The sequence below is a fragment of the Lissotriton vulgaris genome, chromosome 3_1, assembly GCF_964263255.1.
Source record: "Lissotriton vulgaris chromosome 3_1, aLisVul1.2, whole genome shotgun sequence".
Lineage (NCBI taxonomy): Eukaryota > Metazoa > Chordata > Amphibia > Caudata > Salamandridae > Lissotriton > Lissotriton vulgaris.
In genome coordinates this window covers 1,371,007,800-1,371,027,938 of record NC_141689.1, presented here as the reverse complement: position 1 = coordinate 1,371,027,938, position 20,139 = coordinate 1,371,007,800, and the positions used below count along the sequence as shown (strand labels likewise).

General features: G+C 45.2%; 1 protein-coding gene across 1 annotated transcript in view; it reads right to left on the bottom strand.

Annotated features, from left to right (window-relative positions):
- The window catches only part of DGKQ (diacylglycerol kinase theta), a 1,232,715-nt gene that overhangs the window by 137,177 nt on the left and 1,075,399 nt on the right, over positions 1 to 20,139 (bottom strand). Inside the window, exon 14 of the mRNA XM_086961841.1 lies at positions 2,962 to 3,000. Coding sequence (XP_086817967.1) covers positions 2,962 to 3,000 — 39 coding nt within the window. The remainder of the gene's footprint in view (positions 1 to 2,961; positions 3,001 to 20,139) is intronic.

Below are 20,139 nucleotides of genomic sequence, written 5' to 3'. Positions count from 1 at the left end.
AACACAAGGTTGCTGGGAGGCTTGATCCTCGCACCACATTAGACATAACACAAATAATGTTGATGCCAACATTTTGGGCTCTACGCGGGTTTAAGATAGAGTTACACGGAATGAACGTAGACACTTGGTGCTGCGCATGAAGAGAGCTGGTAGCTGTTGATGTGAACTGCTCCCACTGACATTGAGAGGTATGGGGCCGCCCTGCTAAAGCCCAAATGAGACCTTCTTAGATATAATATAATATGCTAGATAGGGTGCGCGAAATATAGGTGATATAGATTTCTATAGATTTTGCATTATAACATGCTAGCACCTTTTGCTTACTATGGATTAGTGACTATGCTGCTGACTCTGATTTTTATAATCTGCATTTTGGTATTATACAAGATACTGCGTTTGAGAACTTTGCATTGAATAATAAATATTTCAAACTTGCACTTGTGTTCTTTGACTCTCAGTTTTGGTTTGAAATGATTATATAACGAAAGAGTGTTCATGTGTTCCACGACTCCTGAGGTATTCTAAAGATCATGTTCTGGTTTGTCTAAGACATGGATCATTCCATAATGATCCATGAGACACTGTAGCTAGCTAGGTAAGGAGATTTCTGACACTGAGATGAGTTTTTGGATCATCCTAACTCACTGAGGTTCTAGATCTCTATGCACAGTTCTGTGGGAGAACGGAAACCCTGCTACAACATAGCTCACATCGGGAATCTGGCCTCACTTGTGTAAAGTGGCCGAGTGATAATATATTCTGAATAGGAAGAGCTAATGTATAAGCTCAGCCTACTCTTAGGCAATAGCTCACTGGTCTGAAGGCAACAGAATTCTCAGTTTTTATTAGTGAGTGGGACACCAAAGTCCTCCTCCAACCAGGGCACGCAGGAAGGTTGTGCATAGGAGTATTTCTTTATGTTTCAAGGTATAATGCGGTTATAAATCTCTTGGGCATTTTTGTCTATAGAACCTTTGCCAAAGGCCTTTGGCTCCAGAGGGAATTTGCCTGATATATTTCTGCTTGCAGCTCTAAGTCTCTCTAATGTGTTAACTACTACTCCAGAGTTCATACTGTCCAGCAATATGAACTTTCCGCTCTCATATGAGATTGATCAGGTAAGTAGTTTTCGTTTTTTAGGTCTCGACTATTAAATCCAGCAGGGATTAATAGGCGAGTGTATAGTAGTTGAAACAAACTCTTTGACCAAGCGGATTACGTGCAGTTCATGTGCCCCAGTCGTGTGAGACGCGCGTCCACGTCAAACCCATAAGCCTCGCAGCACCAGACTTAAATGGAATGCCTCCCAAGCTGCTCCCCCGCCCGTGACGCTTCGCCAGCGCGCGCTTGGCCTCACTCACACCCCATATGCTCGTTCCCTCCCACTCGCTCGCTCCCCCGCCCCCCAACCCCCATCCGCCTCACACACCACCATGCTCCTTCCCTCCCACTCGCTCGCTCCCCCGCCCCCCCGCCTCCATCTAAGCGCACGCCACCATCCGACTTGTATTACAATGAGTTTCGCTCTGGGCAAGCTGCGGCAATCAGCGGATTCTGACAGGAGCCCATATCTCTTGTTCTCCAGTACATACATGCAGTATTTCTGCTGCTACCAGGCGGGATTTATAGAATAGCCCGTGGCTAGGTGTTACCAGAATACTTTAGGAAGTGACAACACCTGCTCCCCCGCCTCCCGCTCCCCCCAGTCTGTGCCTCGCATCATCGCATCAGGCCCCATTCATTGCATTCAAGACGTGATAACATAACAGACATCTATGACTCATGGGATCTACTTCTCCGTTAACTTAGCTGTGATTTCCAATACTTGTTTTTAGCTGGAGGTTATTAGTTCCCACTGCTGCCATTGGGAACGATAGGTGTTTGTTCAGTCGAATGTCAGTAGCATTGATTATAGTGTTCCCTGTTCATCTTTTAATTTTCCGAAGGCTTGATGGTGCAAAGCACTGAGTTTATTCGATCTCTTTTTACTTTTGCCTGGACCAGAAGACAGCCTGTAAAGGTATGGGGGGTGCAACATCTTGTTCCACTGCAAAAAGTGCCTTAAAAGGTTGGAGGTGGAACCAATAGTACACAGACTGCGCTCGTACACATGCATAGAACAATTCTAAATCAGGGACTGTGAATGCTCCCAACTTATAGAGTAGTGTCAGTGTTTCTCAGGTTATTGTGTGTCTTTTTTCAGCCCAGGCCATCCTAATCAGCAGAGATCGCAATGTGTTAGAAAGCTGGTGGTTTGCTAAAAAGGTACGTTAATAAATTAGTCTTACAATTTAGAAAGACAATCATTTTTATTAATACTAGTTTATTCGACATTGAAAGTGGGATCTTAATCCGCCTGTTCATTTGTTCCTCCAGAGGGGTAAGTGCCTGGCCATAATTCAGTTGTATGACCACTTCTCTGTCGCAACTTAACAAAACACCCAGGTATTTAACTGGCTTCGTGCACCACACCTGTGGAAAGTCACCTCTACTCTTCCTGTATATTCAAGTGGAAAGATGGAGGACTTTCCTGAGTTTATTGTGAGAGCTGCCAGGTTTCAAAACCGAAAAAAGAATGTATAGTGTCATGTCATTAGCATAGAAGGAAATTAGAAAGGGTCTGTCTAAAAAGTGCAGAGTGTACTTTGCGTGGTGGTGCTGTAGTTTAGTTGGAAAAGGTTCCAGAGCCACAGAAAAAAGGATGGGTGGCAGTGGGCATCCTTGGCTGGTACACTGTAAGGATATAAAAGACTTCCATCCCCCCCCCCCCACCCCACCTCCATAGATTATCGAGTCCCACAGAAGTCATGCGGTTCAGTATATCCCTATGCAACACACAGGCTAGCCATTTACTTGACAATTAAAAGTGCTGGGCTATTCACCAGTAGGATACATATGGTAAATCATGCAAATAAAATGCATACATCATTTGTGCTTTTATTCAATGTTAAAATCTCTTACCCTGTGACGAATAAACTTGAGTGACAGAAACAACCTTTTCTGCAAAGAAAAAAATATGAATATTTGTTACCTTCTAGGAGCTTTTTCGAAAAACGATTATGACAAAAACACATACATTTCAATGCAACTCGTGGATTGTAGCCAAAATGACCGGTATCTTCTGGGTCAGATATCCTGCAAATAAATATCAGCTCTAGATTACACTAAAGGCGCACCAGTGCTTCAATGATATGACTCTACGTGGGCTTTGAGGTATAGCTTACAGTTATACAAGTGCAAACAAATGTAAAATTCAATCGTACGTGACAATCCAACTTTAAAACTATATGCAACTCATATAAAGGATGTATGTCAGCGCTTTACAAGTGTTTTCCTGAGAACCTTTAAGAGATACACATTCCGTTTCTTCATTGAGTGTCGAAGTCCTCCACCCCGTGTGAAGTTATCACATATTGACAAGCAAGCATAAAATAACATATGTTATCTTGTGAGCGTACAATTAAATATTATTGGCAAGTTTACTGGTGAAAGTTGGAGTATATTGAGATATCTACAGGGACAACTATAGCTTAAAGAACACAGAACCTAGAGGGCAATGTAAAGTCCCAACCCACCTAAAAAGCTCCTGAATGAATGAGCTATGGTGCAACAAATAGTTTTTTCATGTGAACATAGCTTTTCAAACATCTCTGATCTACTTAACATCACTTGTAACAATTACAATAAAGCTTATAAAATTAACAACCGTGATCGCGCAGGAACCATATCTTCCTGACTGCCCAGGACTGCAGCATCTCACCAATGTGCCACTACTGGGACTGAAGGCCTCTCCTCTCAGTGCTGCTATCTGCCAGAGACTTCAGGCCTGAGCGCAGATGTTTTCTGGGGTAAATTAAAGGCCAGCAACGCACTCCTTTCTCCCTACTGCAGGGCCCATGACTTTTAACTCCTCCAGGAGGACTCCTAGAATGTGTTAAACCAACAGTATGTGATGCCATCTGGAGAGGACAAACTGCAAAGGATGCACGAGATGAAGGGTAACTAGAGGCAACTACCTCTATATCTGCACTGAGCAAAGTCAACAATGCCACTGACCGTCGGACATTGTTGACCAGAACGAGCAATAGGCACAAATACATCAACTTGCAATTTCTTTCTGCATTGATGGATGGATCCACATGGAGGAAGCTGTGTCCTACAGTTTCTGCAGTGTCCAAAAAGTTTCTGCTGTGTCCCACAGGTTCTTGATGAAGCTAATTAAGCTTTTAGATGGTGTTCAAAAGCTGTGCTGGGTTTTCTGGTGCTGCTTGAGAAAGGGATGTGCTATGCAGAGGTCCTGCTACACACAAGATGCATGAAGGGTACTCGCAGTAGCTATTGGCCAGGCATCAGCTTACCTGAGTGGAACAGAGCAGCCAGTGTGCCCTAGTGGGAGAGAGTATGGAGTCTGGAAGCATTTTCCAGAAGGTATGTTTTACTCCAGTGGGCTCCAAATGAAGCCTGTCCATTGAGTGATGGTGTAAGAGATGTATCTTGAGGAATGGAACAGTAGATAAACAAGCATTTGAAATGTAATAGGTCTCGCATTTAAGCGAGTTTGAGCTATTGACATTGCAAATAATAATACCTTTTATTTTTGTTTTGTTTTTAAAACATAAATAAAAGGCATTGTTAGTTACAATGCCAATAGCTGAAACTCTCGTAACTGTGAGATCTATTGCATTGCAAATGCTTGTTGAAATTAAGTTTCAACTGCTCACAAAGAAAACGAATCTAAAACAAAAGGCAGGTTGTCGACCAACGGCAAGTGGCAAAGAGATCGCTGAATTATTTTAAGAACACTTTCTGTATATGCTACATGTATAACTTTCTGAAAAACACAATAAAGAATTGAAACTTAAAAAAATAAAAGAAAGGCAAGTAGAGGAATATGGCAAAGTACAACATATTAATAGTGGATTCGGAAGGTGAAGCTAATTTTTCTTGTTATAAGAAGCAATTTTAAGTAAAGCATATCATATTTCCAGAGAACCTCATGTCTATGGGAACGCCACTCACCACGGTAACCTCTGATATGGCCTCATGACGTTGGTGACCAACTAAGGTGTTCCAATTTTGCTGCCTTCAAAAGGGAGCGTTGGAGTGTAGATCACCAGCGTGAGGGAGGAGGTAGTTTCAAGGGAGTGAGAATGACACGCTGAGGGGCTGAAGTTACAAACCAAATACTGTGCGCGGGAGTCTATACCTCGCAGAAGTGGCAATTGCTCCTCCTAGGGGAGACACCAAAGAAACACACAGTAAATGGCTTCCCTACACATGAGGCCGCTGTCATCCAACAAGTGCGGTATAGTGTGTATAATTAGAGCAGTTGTTATACTGTTGATTGCTTTCTTGCAGTCAGGTTTACGGTGCATCACATATAGAACAAGCAATGCTGGGGGAAGCCCAGAAGTGGGGGAAAGTGAAGTGCAGCCCGGCAGCGCAGCGGAGCACATGCCAGTGCTTGTCGGGCAGCCTCGGGGTGCACAAACAGGCTCGCCGCAAAAAGGGACCTAACTCCGGGAGCCTCCCCAGCGCAAACAAAGACGCCCCCTGCATGCAAATGTGAAACGCGATCTCGCGCCGACAAAGGAACTCACTCTTGTCTAGGAAACTCGATCTCAAAAACACCCCTCCGCATCGACAAAAGATCTCACCCTCAGCTGCGATTGGATAGTTGTGCATGAATGAATATAGCGCTTTCGAGGTGCCCGTTCAATCCTGCACTAGGCGCTTGCTCGAGCTAAAAAAATATAAATAAGAACACTCAAGCCCCCGCCCACCCTCCTTCTGCCCCAATACGTTTTAATAACGAGGCAGATTAGAACAAATATTCATCCAATCCAAGCATTTGTAGAACCCCCACTAAGCCAGTGGAGGTGTGGGTGTTGCTGTCCAAGAAGCATTCACGCGGGTGGCGCTTGCTTTCAACCCCAACACCAACATGCTTTTAAACAGCTGGATCCCCCCCACCTTTGCTGAAAACACCTTGCACCCACTGCTGCAAGTCAATGGCACCTTGAGGAGTCACGCTGAATGGTGCACGTCTGTCCATTCACCAAAGCACAGAAATGTTTTAATAACGAGGTACTGGAGGGACCGACATTGCCCAGATGTGAAGTCCAAGGGACGTTAGTAATGTAGGATGCCAACCCCGGAATATTTTGTGGTCGAAGGTGAGAGTTGACAGACGTCAAACTGGCGGTGGAAATGGGAGGCGGGCAAATAGGCCTCAAACTTCTAAAATAGTAGCGAGGACGCACAATATTAAAGAGATGGTCCAACTTGAACCGCAAAGAAGAAATGCAGCATTACCAGCAATCATGGCACTATGTCACACAAGCCAGTCTGAAAACACACTGCCCTTCCCTCAGAATTTTTAATGAAAAAAGACAACAAACTGCACAGTGGAATTACCTATCGGGGTGTTTGAGGCATGCCCAGTACTGTCCTTCTAAAGGGAGGGCGACAGATATGCAACAGGGTATTTTCCAGGGTGTCACCCCTTTGTCTCTCGTCTCAAAGACAACTGTCAGGGCAATGAAACGAAGAGGGGGGCTGGCCTCTTAAGAGCCCTAACCTCCTCGCCCACTAGTTTAAGGAGGCAGGCGAGCTCCACCAATAGGAGGTGGGCATGCATGGAGCTGGGGTCTAAGCAATATTTCGGGACTGTTGTTTGCGAGCGGGGAGCAGGCGCAGGCAGCAGGCTGTATCTGCGCTTGTTTATCACCTGTGTGCGCCGCAGAGAGTGGGTGAGAACATGCCCTTAAGCCTGTCTGGGAAAGCGAAAGCACGCATGCGTAGGGACAAAAAAATGAGCACGCGTGTGCACAAAGATGGCGTTGGGCTGTCCACATGTGTGTGCATTTTTTTGTCCCTACGCGTGCATGTTTAGCTTTGCGATGGAGAGAGCAGCCATCTTTGTCCATTTGGGCGCGTGAATTCAGCTTTGGCTGAATTGATTCCAAAAGGTCTTCTCCATGGTGAGAGCAGCGCATGCGCTGCTTTCGCAAGATGAGACTTAAAAATAAGGTGAATGACAAAGACGTTCGACCCCTCGACCCATTGAAGAAAAGAGTCTGCAGAGTAGTTACATGCGGACTCAGCCACAGGGGAACTAATCAAGGAGCAGAAGATGATGCAAGTGTCTCTGTACAGCATACTGAAGAATCTTGATAAAAATGGCAACAAATGGTCACAGACACTGAACCCTGCTCAGAGAAGATGGAAAGCAGAGTGGCTCGAGTTGAAGCCGCTGTGAGGGAATTCCTGAACAGATTGCAGTGGATAGAGTTCTGTGTTTTATGTTGGATGATAAGTTCAGAATCGGACACTAATCCATGGGGGCTATGCTACAGCTTGAAAGTAAAACTCAGATGCTGATAAATGCCAGGGGCACTGTGAATATGAGGGATTTAGGATTTCCCTTCTTAACCCTGAAAAGCGTGTTAATAACGTACTCCAGTCCCTCTTTCAGGAACGTCTAAGCCCTCCCCACCACTCTTGACCTGCCTTACTGAAAAACACTTACAGTCCCCCTTCAAGGTCACCCAAAGCCCCTGAGCTATCATGAATTTGATACTATATAAAAACGGGGTTAAAATTAGAAAATCTGTCTAATAAAGCTCCTGATGTACCATCCCCAAGACTGAAATCTGCTCCTTCTGAGTCAGCACAGAAACATTATTCGTCTGCTGTTTGATGGAGGTCCCAGTAGACTTTTATGGAGATCTTTCCCTTTTAATCAGAATCTTCAGCATATCTGTGCTAAAGACAAAAGTCATGGCTTCTATAAATTACCAGTTACATTACGATCAGACAGAATGTGACTCTGTAAATTCCTGCATCATCTTCTACCGAAAATGTGCTGTTTCTGCAGGGTCCCCCCAAAGTTGTTGGCCTTTTTGTTCACAGATATTTTTTCTGGATTTAGAACTCTGTACACTTTACCCCAGTAACCATGGGTAAAGTGCTACTGCTTCTCCTTTCAACATAATGAGGCTGGAATAACCCTGACTGGCATTTTTAACTTACCTATAATTCCCTAGTATGTTGTAGCCACAAAGTACACACAATCAGTAAGGTGGCTGCCATCAGCGGGATGCAGCACTCATTGTGCCACCTGCTGCCGTGGCAATGCAAAAATGATTGCAGGCTTGTCACCAGTAGCCTGGCTCTGGAGGTCAAAACTGAAAATTTGACCTGTTAAAATAACCCCTTTTGACAGTACTAAAAACCTCCTTTGAAATATTTATAATTCACTCTTAAGTAAACCTTACTGCCCAATAAGGCAGAGACCATGGCATTTAAAAATAGGATATGTAAATGTTAAGGTTAAACATGTCCTTAGAGCAGAGGTCTTCAAAATTTTGGATGCCGAGACCCCCCTGTCAACATTTTGAGGCGTAAGGACCCCCTCCCGACATAAATTTTTAAACCTGTAGGCAGGGCTACTAGAATTATGTGGCAAGTGAGGACCAAATTACGCGACAGGCTTGACTAAATTGTGTGGGAAGAAAATGTAAGTGATGTTATGTGATGCCGCGTATTTTGGGATAGCATTGCTTCATTATTTTGACATTTTTTACACACAGTAACACTGAGGAAAGATTTCACCCCATCAGTACCCGTTTATAACCAAAATACAGCAATTAACATCAGAAAGATTTCTAGTCACCCTTTGAGAAGGGCCTTCCACTCTGCAGGAATACCTGCTGCCACATTAGAAGCTCACCTGGCCCTGGCCAGAAGAGGCAGGGGTCCCTTAAAAACCTGGTGGTTTTGTGCAGAGTTAAGCAGTTTTCCCATGCAGCTTTCCTCTCACCCCCTCCCTTCCATCCCTCTCTCCTCTCCTAATCCCAGATACTTCTCCCACTTTGCAGGCCATTTTTTTTCACCCCTTTTTACAACATCTGAACTCTCCCCATTCAACCTCTCACTTTAACAATGCACCTCATCTCTCTATAGCACCTTTCTGACAAACATTTCATTTTTTTATAGCACTACTCATAGTTTAATCACACTCATTTCTGTGATCTGCATGGTACATCTTTTTTGTATCAGGCAAATTAACCCTCTGCACAGTGTGTGTGACAAGAGTGCCCATGTGAGTGCACGGTGAGCATTTCAAAAGTGTGAGAGTAGGGTAAGAGGAGTGATTGCAGGGTGAGTGAGGTGGTGCATGAATTTGGGTGCGGATGCAAGTTCAGAATGGGACAAATGAATGTATGGTTACTGATGGGCATGTTTGAGTGAGTGGCATATTGAACAGGGAGGAGGACAGGTCAGTGAAGTGTCACATGAGTGCAGGATGAGTAGTGTACTCGTGTGACGGCAGGGTGAGGTATAGGGTGAACAGCGCAAGTGCATTGTGAGTGCAGAGTGATCACTGTGAGTGCAGGTGAATGGTGTGAGTGCATGGTGATCAGTGTGAGTGCATTGTGATCACTGTGAGTGCAGGGTGAATGGTGTGAGTGCATGGTGATCAGTGTGAGTGCACGGTGAGCATGAAAGTGAAGGGCGAGAATGAGGAGCGAGTTGTCTGAATGCAGGGTGCATTTCCATACACTTGAAGTAACTCAGCATGTTCTTGACGGCTGCGTAGGGTTTAAGATCCAAGTTAAACTACTGCGGCATTAATCTGGGATCGAGGGTGGAGGAAATAAATAAAGTGCTGATCCTGCAAAAAACTTAACAGTCCTATGGTTAGGGTTACCAGCAGATTATTTTGATGGCCCAGGCGGTACAAAAATAAGCAGACACCTAAAGCTGTATTTTAAGCACTTATCTGTGCATACTTCAAACAACAAATATAAATGGAAAGCACTTTTAATTGTGTTCTAGGGCTGCCTCAATGATCCTGACTCTGTAATGCCAGGAGCAGAAACCCAAAACTTGCAACAGGTTAAAAAGTTATGAGGGCCTCACCCGGTACGAAGAAGCGATCTTAATACAATACAGGGGGATAAACCCCCCCCCACGGGTCAGAACGATAGGAGGGAAAGAGTGAAGACGTGGCCAGCAGATAAAATAGGCCATCACGCTAGTATAAAACGTGCATGCATTCCGGAGCCGTATCGGTGGAAAACCCTGGGTAGAGTGAAAGCAGTGTGGCAGTCCTAATATAACACATTGGGCTAAACGCACACTCGAGTAAAAACAATAGGCAGGGGAGCGTAGATAGAGCCGGAAATACAATTGTCTATCGTTCTAGAAAGAGAGCAAGTATACCAGAGCCGTACTAATAAAGAAATCGAGGTCAGTGCTTACTTACACACACAGCGGGAAACCGCTGGGAATCTAAACTAAGAGGTGAAGGTGTACGACTAACTTACCTAAATAAACTAAGAGGTGAAGGTGTACGACTAACTTACCTAAAAAAGACTCATTCGCACGTGATACATCCAAATCAAAATCCCACGGCAGAAGTACAGCCGACAAAGCGCCCTGAGTACGGGTGCATTAAAGCACGGGGCGGGCAGGCTGCGTGTCATGTGACACCGCAAGGGGGGCAACAAGAGTATAGAAAGAGGACTGTCGCGCTGAAAGAATAGAAACAACAAGAGAAACACCGAGCACGGCGTCAGTGTTGGCATTGCTGGGGGGTAGGGGGGAAGTGGGGATTTAAAAAAAAAATGCGACACGGCGGGCAGGGGAGGGGGCGGAGCGGGGAGAGGGAACAGACGGAGGGAAGGCAGATAAGGGGAGGGGGGAGGAAGATGCGACACGGCGGGCAGGGGAGGGGGCGGAGCGGGGAGAGGGAACAGACGAAGGGACGGCAGATAAGGGGAGGGGGGAGGAGAAATGCGACTCGGCGGGCAGGGGAGGGGGCGGAGCGGGGGCCTGGAGTGCGGCTGAGGGAACTGATGTGCACGCGCTTTTAAGGTCAATGCGCATGCGCATTGACCTTAAAAGTCACGGGCACTGCAAGGAATCGCCACGATTCCTTGCAAGTCAGTTAAAGAGTGGTTAAGCCCCCATAGTCTCGCAAGCTCGATGCGCATGCGCATCGACAGGCGAGACCTAAAAAGACAGAAAAGTCACATAACTAATGCATGGATACCTTTGTGTTTAAAAGTCTATTTAGTGTCAAGAGGAGATCTGTGCAGGTTCTTTAAACAAAACAGGCAGGCATTTTTCTTTTGGAAACCCCTACTTTATATTCCTTTTCATTAAATACATTTTCACACTACAGCAGTAATTGTAAAATACAAATGTAAGGAACAGGCACAGTGGGGGCCCTGGGGATACTGAAACCAGGAAAAAACTAAGCCTCTGTAATCAGTTTACAAAGGCATGTAAATATGCAAATGGGGCTTTAAAGACCTGTAAAAAACTCGGGCGTGTTAGAGATGACTCCAGACACTGCCCAGCCCAGCCCACAGCTCGAGTTACACTGCAGCAGCAGCCAGGCTGAGAGACACGACGAGGGAGGAGGGGGGCTGAAGCCCTTGGGCCTGGGAAGAAGTATTACTGTGAAGGCGCGACCCCCTTTGCATCGCTCCACGGCCCCCCTGGGGGTCGCGCCCCACAGTTTGAAGAACCCTGCCTTAGAGGGACTATCACTTCAAAGCTATTTTCACTATAGCTTTGCTCATTGAATTTTTTGTAATCGTTAAACAGAATTCAATTTAATTGTAAACTCTAATTTTGCCTATTACGGAAACCCTTACTTTAGACAAAGTTACTTTTTGCCTGGTTATAGCCTCCGAGGGCCTATCTTATCTGTAAGTATTTAGCCGTCATCTAGCAGTGTGATGGCTCCCCTATGGTGAGGTGTGAACTGATCCCAGGAGCAAACAAAAGGATGACCTGAATGGGCAGAGTTGATCCATCTGAAACTGACAGACTATGTAGGGCAGGCTGGGAGGATCCTCCTTGACATTAAAGTGTTAGTCCGCTTGAATGTCCCTTCCTGCTTGACAGGTCTGCTTGAGCTAAAGAGGCCACCACTGTCAGAGGCAAATCTCAGTTGACATGTGACCAGGGCCCTTCTGTGGTCTTCCCAGTAATTCAGACCCCAGTCACAGTGGGCTTCTTTTGACATCAGAGTCACAGCCAGTTTGACAGGTCTGCTGGGTTTACATATTTCATTTTGGGCACACTTCAAAGGAGGGAAATAGAAAGGCAAAACAAGTTGTGTGCATCCACTGCCTGGTTGCTGAAAGCTCAGCTTTGGCTTCAGCTTTGGATTAACCAAACTGTTGTCTTCAATGTTTGCTTCAAGACCTGGGACTGCTCAAACCTGGAGAATAGGGTTAGCTGGGGACGACACTAAAATTACCTTAGTACACTTATAACAAACACCTCTACACCTCAGAGCCCAAGTTAAGTGAGGTTGAAGACTTTGTCCATCTTCAAACTTCCTAAAGTCGTTAGGTTTATCCCTGATAACACTTCCCTTATAGGGCATCCACAGGGGTCCTTTCCATTCACTAGCCTATACAAGGCATAAATGTGGCACCTCCAGCTACCCACTTCAGAACACACCTGGAGCTGTGGAAGATCAGAAGAGGACTCAAGCTACCTGAGACCAGTGACGAGCCTAGACAATAGGAACTACTCTCCCTCTTGAAGCCAGGACAAAGAAGTGAACTCCAAAGGTCATGAGGCTCCTGGTTAACCTGCAGGGAGACAACAAGCTACAAAAGGCTTTCTCCTGAAAATGTCCAGCTGACCAGTAGCAACTAGACTAGGGCAGGACTTTCCTGTTGGCCTCTGCTTGCCACCCCCTGAGTCTCTAAGTGCCTCCCCTGAGGTCCTGGGGTGCTTTAGAAGTGTACTCCTGTGATGGATTGACACTAAAGTCAGAAGGTAAAATATCAGAAAAGGGCAAAATAGGCTAGGTATCTAACCTGCACTCCAATGCGGCCTGCGTCAAATTGTACCTAGATCTTGTTCTACAGCAACCAATGACACACATTGGCACTTTGTTTTTCGTGGCACTATTTGTACTTAAAACTGTAAACTTGTATTTCTCCGATTCCCCTTATTGGATTTTTGCTATTGAGGTGTCATTTTGTTTATTAAAGTTTACTCTGTTCATCTAATTTAATTTTGGGATTTTTATTGTTTTGCATTTGGAATGTATTACTGTTTTAGTGCTGCATAAATATTATACACACCCCACCTCTAAGTTAAGCCTGTCTACTCTGTGCCAACTCTACCAGGGGGTTGAGCCCAAGTTAATTCAACAACTTCAGACATTCACCCTAACAAGGATTGTGTTTATTATTTGGGTTAGGTTCTCACAACTCTCAACTAATATCCCAATTTCTTACAAAAAACATTTGGTGTAAAGTTATCACAAATCATTTGGCCTTTTAATATCTGACTCAATGTATCTTCTAGTGTTACACAAGTTATTAAAATGCAAATTTTATTATAAGAGGTTCAAACATGATGCTTCGATCAAGCATTTCTCAGTGCTTTGGCACTCAGTGCTTTGGTTTTGGTTTCAAACCCACAGTCAACAAAGTCGTATGTTGGAGATCTAAAAAGAAATTCCTCCATTCTTCCTCTATTTAGTGGCAGACAACCCATTAAAATAAGCATAGACTGTGACCAAGCAAGAATATTTATTCATGTTGCTTGTCTTCCAAATGTTGTTAGTGTGTTTGTATTCAAGTGATACAGGCAGCTAAATGCCTTTGGAATGAAGTGGTTAACCCAATCTATGTTGGGTTTCAGTGTGGCACCTGTGTTCATATTGCTGAAATAGGCAACTGATTACAGGCGTGAATTTAAGGTGCCATCTTTAAATGGGAGCAGAAAAGTAGTAATTGAATTTATCATTATGTGGCAGGGCCCATACACTAGCTTATTAGCTCTGGCCATGCGGCCTGCATGAACCGAGGTCTACGAGGGGACCGGAACTGTGATCAAATCTTATTTGCACATTTTGTCATAGAGATATATTTGGGCTTGACATGTGGATGTAACATGATCTTACTCTTCATTGTCCCCTTCGTAGAAGCAAATGATCTTTCGGATCATGTGTAATATAGTAAAAACCTTCCTTCTGCACTCCTTCTAGATGTCGCGAACCATTAGAAGGCCTTATTTTACCAACTTTCTTCAATACGAGCCCTGATGCTCAGGGAAGTCGACAAGCAGAGGACATTAACAAGGGCACACAACTGTTAAGCTGTAAGGGCACTTATATAAATGCTTTAAAGTTATTGTTTTGGAAGCGAGGAAGCTGCAGAGAGAAATCTTTAATACAAGTCATGATATCTTTTACGTCACTGGGCTACATCAAATTAGGATAATTTTCTTTTAGGCCAATTAAGTGTCCTTGCTCCGAGTCAGTATTTGTTTATAATCCCTTTAAAAAATATATATATATTGCAAATTTCAAGGCGTATGCGAGCTAAATTATGTACATGCATACATAGAGACACACACATTTTCCAAAGCCACATTATACTGCAAACTGATGTGCGATGAGGTCTGAAAGGCGCATAGACATGCAAATAACCCATTTAGCGACTTCGCCTATGGCAACATCTGACAGAAAAGATAATGTAATCCAAATGAAAAACAATCCTATAGTTTCCTTCAAAGAAGCCTTATTCTCCATATCAACGAATACACTACACTCAAAGAGATTTAAAGGTTCAATTAAAAGAAAAAGAACTTCCAGTTCCATAAATAATAGAAAACTAGAGGGCTGACTAGAGCCCCGTGACAGCAAACTGAAAGCTCAGTAAATGCTCTGGGCAGCCAGGATCCCAAATATGAAATGTCTGCCAACGACTATGGCTGCTGAACGATTAGGAGGTAGAATTGTCTGCCCCCACCCCCTTTTTTGTTTTTGTTTGAATCAGTTTATTGAATATATTTCGTTTTTCACCAGCTACACATAACAGCAAGCATTCAAGTGTTAAATTGAAGATATACAGTGAAATACATAGAAACAGGTTAGTCAAACAGAGCCGTGACCAAGTCATGTTATGCAACATGTATATGTTTAGCGCATCAATACATGAATGCTGTTGAACCCATAAGAAAGGCTAAAGATAACCATGGGATACATATAGAAAACATATGTCCAATGGGTGCAGTTCTATACCCCTAGTAAGTCAGCAACAGGACACTCCCCACAATGAACCTTCTTTAAGGATGCGGTACACAGATCCATCCATTGAAATACAACTTTGAACTATGATAACTTTAATCCAATAATGCAACAGACCACGCCACTATTCAACCTAAGACTGCTCTATCCACCTTCCACGACTGACAAGGGTTGTGCAGGATATTTGTAAGGAAAAGCTTTGGGAGAGGGAGCGTGTGGGGGGCGAAATACGTAGTCTACAAGACAGAGGCCTCCAGTGCCGTGCCAGCAGTGACTACCAGACGTCTGCGCAGGCAGTCTGGAACTCAATTAAGATAGTCCCAAGTAGGTGGCACTGGGGTATTTTCGTTGGACAACCTTGTCTCCCCTATGCAGCAATTAAGATAATGTCCCAGTAGGTGGCAATGAGGTATTTTCATAGGAAAACCGTGTCTTCCCTTCGCAGAGCTGTGCTATCGGCTTGAGCCCAAGTGACCATCAAGCGCTTCCAGGCCTCAAATGTTGAGGGTGTGGGGAGCTTCAATCGTTGAGTAAAAAGCTGCTTAGCCACTATAAATCCTACGTCTACGAAATGGGTAGTCACCCTATGCTTCTTATGCCTGTGGTACAGACCCAGCAGACATATCTTCCACTTGTGCAGGTCTAGATGCTCAGTGCAGGTAGATAATGTTATTGTGATGTTATGCCAGTAAGTATGTAGGGAGGACATGCCCAGAGCATATGTAGTAAATCAGTGTCCGCACAAGCGCAACATATGAAAGCGGCATCAATTCTGATAAAACTGGTTTATATTGGCAGGAGTGAGATAAGCCATGTGCATTATGTAAAACTGTATAAGCTTGAATCAGGCTTTGCATGGCACTCGTCTGGGTCCCTCCAGTAAGGCAGCCCATTCCTTTTCAGCGCAAGGGTGCAATAAGTCCACCTCCCAGTGCTGCTGCAATGTCAGGCGCTGTGTAACAGTGTGAGCGAGAAGTCCGCAAGCCAGAGTGTGTGGTGTCTGCCCCCCATCACTTGTAAGTATTGGACTGTGAGATGGGTCGGCGGCTCAGTGTTCATATCACTCCAGTGGTTTCCCAATGCAGGAATCAGCGAGTTATGGAGCAAAAAGTGGCCAGGTGGCAGGGTGTCCTCACCCATCAGCGTCTCATATGATGTCAGTCTGCCATCCTTATACATATCACCCAATGTGTTAAAACCTGCACTGTTTACTTGGAGCTACATGGGCCTACAACCACCACATAGGCTGTGCACCCGGATTCAGTTGAACAACACAGTTCACCAGTGATTCTTGAAGCAACTTGCAACCACGGGCAGAGTGCGAACCAGGAGGTGTACGCAAAGCTTTTCAGCCAGAGAGCAATGTTTAAAGCAGGGTGTGCATTCTGCATTATAATGTGCAAACCTGCAGTGTGCCATGATATCAGTTCTGTTGTCGTTCTCTTCCCAGTAGCTCTAGGTGTACCTAGTAACGCCAGCCCTGGAGCGTAAGGGAGTACGTGCTTAGTGATGAATAAGCATCTATGGTAGAATTGCTGCACCGCTCCTAGTAAGAGCACTTCTTGTACCCATGCTCTTGTACAAGGGTGAAATAGGTGGACAATGGCGGGCAGGTTCCAAACAGGTGAGGGGATGGTCATGTCTGACATGTGTAGCCCGGCCAGCCATTGAGCAATCCATTTGATTTGGGCATTTAGGTAACATTGTTCAAAGTGTGGGGCAGGTAAGACCCCACACTGGCCGTGGGGCAACAGAGCTTCGTCAAGTCCACTCTACATCTCGACTTGTTCAAAATAAATTCCCTAACCTGTTGGGTCAAATTTCCGAAAGAATGGAGAAGGGATTGGTACAAAAATAGCTTTGTCTAAGGCAAAGGGTTCGTCCAGTTCAGTTCGCTCACCTATGGCAATACAAGGTATGGTAAGGTCAGCAAAAAGTGAAGCATACGCATTAAGGTTTATATCCAGGACAGACTGATATACACTTGTATAGTGGTGAGCCAGCTCTTTATGACTGGCGTGTTGGGTATAAAAAAGGAAGCCTGTGTCCGCGCATAGAGCCACTATGGGCCTGTGAGGCCGTTCCTGGTGGCAAGCCATACTAAGAGTCATCCCAACCTGTCCCCAGCGGCATGTGTGACCACTGATAGTGCAGCATAGTTAAGGCAGGGCATCCTTTCCAATAATGTAATATGTTTGTGATGCACCTCTGCTTGGTCAACCAAAGCACTGGGGTCGCTCACAGCCTAGTTCTCCAAGCCTAGGAGCGTACGCTTTAACCTTGTGATGTACCTGGTAAGTGATCATCTCATGTTCCTGTGTATGCCCAAACAATGTCCTCGCAATGGCACCTTAAGGGCATACCATTCCACTAATCTAGTGGAAGCCAGGCCGGCATAGAAGTATTTGGAGATCACCGACCCCAGAGAGACCCGAAAAGGGGGTAGTTTGAAAGAGCCAGGTAAGAATAATAGGTACTGAGACCTCCCTTTGTAATTGTAGAATTTGGCGCTTGTGATCAGAGGGTGTACGTCCCATGTATTCCATGCGTGTAATGGAAGCGAGCAATGCTGATGTGGCCACTACTCTGTCGTAGCGGACATGTAAGTTGTGAGGTACAAAATCGAAGGAGTAGACCCTCATCACTGGATTTCGGGAGTGCCGTGCGTCAACCAGGTGGCATTGCTGAAGCCAATCAGCCAGCATTGGCTCGTCAGAGGTGGCGGTCGCCTGGGGTAGTGGGAGAAAGGAGTGATCAAGGGTGGTGTCTATTACACTATTGCAGTCCCCCCCCCAATAAGCAACGGCACCCCACTCCAGTGAGAAAGCACGTTTGAGAGCGCTTGAAAAAAGATGGTCTGGTCAGTGCTCCGTGTGTAAATAGAGCCCAAGAGGACAGGACGGCCGTCTAGTTGTCCCCTTACCAAGACATATCGGCCCTACGGGTCCAGCATCCTATCCTCTAACACAAACGGGGTCCCAGCTCTGACCCACAGCAGCAGCCCTCGAGCATAACTGGAATAGCTGGTGGAAAATACTTGCCCCCTCCAGCGCCATTGTAATCTGTTACTTTATGTGTATGAGATGAGCTTCCTGTAATGGCGCAACGTGCGTTGAATGGCGCTTTAAAAAGGCGCAGACTGAGCAGCAATGCAATGGTGTATGCATGGCCATCACATTCCATGTGAGTATATTAAATTAAGTCTTGAGGAGTGTGGTGTATCATACTCCCGTGATCCACACTTATGCCAGTGTGGGTGTAATGGTACGCTTGTGAAAAAGATGTAGTATGCAGTGGAGAGCTAAGACAGAGGATGTTGCAGAACATAACACAGAAGAAATGCGTTACTTACCTGTAACAGCAGTTATCCAGTATTGGTATCTTTCATAGATTCACATGCCTGAATCATTCCCCGTCGTCGGGGTAGGAGTCCCCGGTAAATAACAATAGTAATGTCACATAGACATATACTTAGTACTAGGCCAGAGGCCTCACATTAGTAGCCTATCTAGGTCCTTATGTAAAAAGGACCAAACTTTGGCCAGGAGCCAATCAGCTACCATCACCCTTCTCACCTTCCTGGAAGGAGCCCTAGTCCCTCAGATTTTCGTAAGCACAGTGCTAAGTAGTACCTACTGAGAGGGAGAAGGTGAGCCCTTCCAGGGGAGGCGGGTGGGTTGCATGTGAATCTATGAAAGATACCAATACTGGATAACTGCTGTTACAGGTAAGTAACGCATTTCTTATCCAGTATTATGGGTATCTTTCATAGATTCACATGCCTGAATCAGAATAGCAAGCAATAATGAGCACATTTCGCATAATACATTCGTAAAGACATAGTAATCTTATCACAAGTTGTTACACAGTTTACATGATACTCACAACCTGATAAGAAATGTGCAATAAATTACCTGGAAGGTGGGATGATAGGAAGAAGGCTCACCACTAATGAAATAGATGACGTAGGACAGCCTGCCCCACTGCTGCATCCTTCATAAGTTCAGAGTCCAAGCAGTAGTGCTTGGTGAACGTATGTGGTGTCTTCCATGTCGCCGCTCTGCAAATGTCGACAATGGATACCCCAGCAAAGAGCGCCAAGGAGGTGGAAACCGCTCTAGTGGAGTGTGCTCGTACTTTTGAAGGCAGAGGGTGGCCCGCCTGTTGGTGACAGAAGGCGATGGCCGCTGAAATCCATCTGGAAATGCTCTGTTTTGTTAAAGCTAAGCCTTTCCTGGGTCTGCTAAATGCAACAAACAATTGGTTGGACTTTCGAAATTGCTCCGTCCTGTGAAGGTAAAATTTGAGACATCGTTTGAGGTCCAATGAGTGAAGAGATCTTTCAGCCGCAGATGATGGATTCGGGAAGAAAGATCGTAGGACAATAGGTTCGTTGAGATGGAAAGAGGACGGAACCTTCGGTATAAACTTAGGGTTAGTCCGTAGAATGACCCTGTCGTTCTTGAACTGGATGAAGGGGTCTTGCACAGAAAAAGCCTGCAGTTCACTCACTCTCCTTGCCGACGTGAGCGCCAGCAATAGAGCTGTCTTCCATGACAAATATTTTAGATCTGCTCTGTGGATTGGCTCAAACGGGTGTTTCATTAGTTGAGTTAGTACCACATTTAGTTGCCATGTAGGTGGAGGTGCTCTAACTGGAGGGAAAGATCTGAATAATCCCTTCAGAAACTGTTTGATTAGTCTGTTGGTCCATAACGAAGCTCCACACGAAGATCGTCTGAACCTGGAGATGGCCGCCAGGTGGACCTTTATTGAAGCGTGTGCCAGTCCAGAATTGGCTAAGTGGAGCAAGTAGGGCAGAATTTGTGCTGGAGTAGAAGTGAACGGATGCAAATTCTGAGCTCTACACCACAAACAGAACCTTTTCCACTTGAGGGAATACGTCTTATTAGTACTTTCAGCCCGAGCCCGGGCTAAGACGACCCTGCATTCCTGCGGAATATCTAAATCCTGGAACTCTCTGAACTCAGGAGCCAAGCTGATAATTTTAGAGATGTTGGATCCGGATGCTGGACTTGTCCCTGGTTCATTGTGAGGAG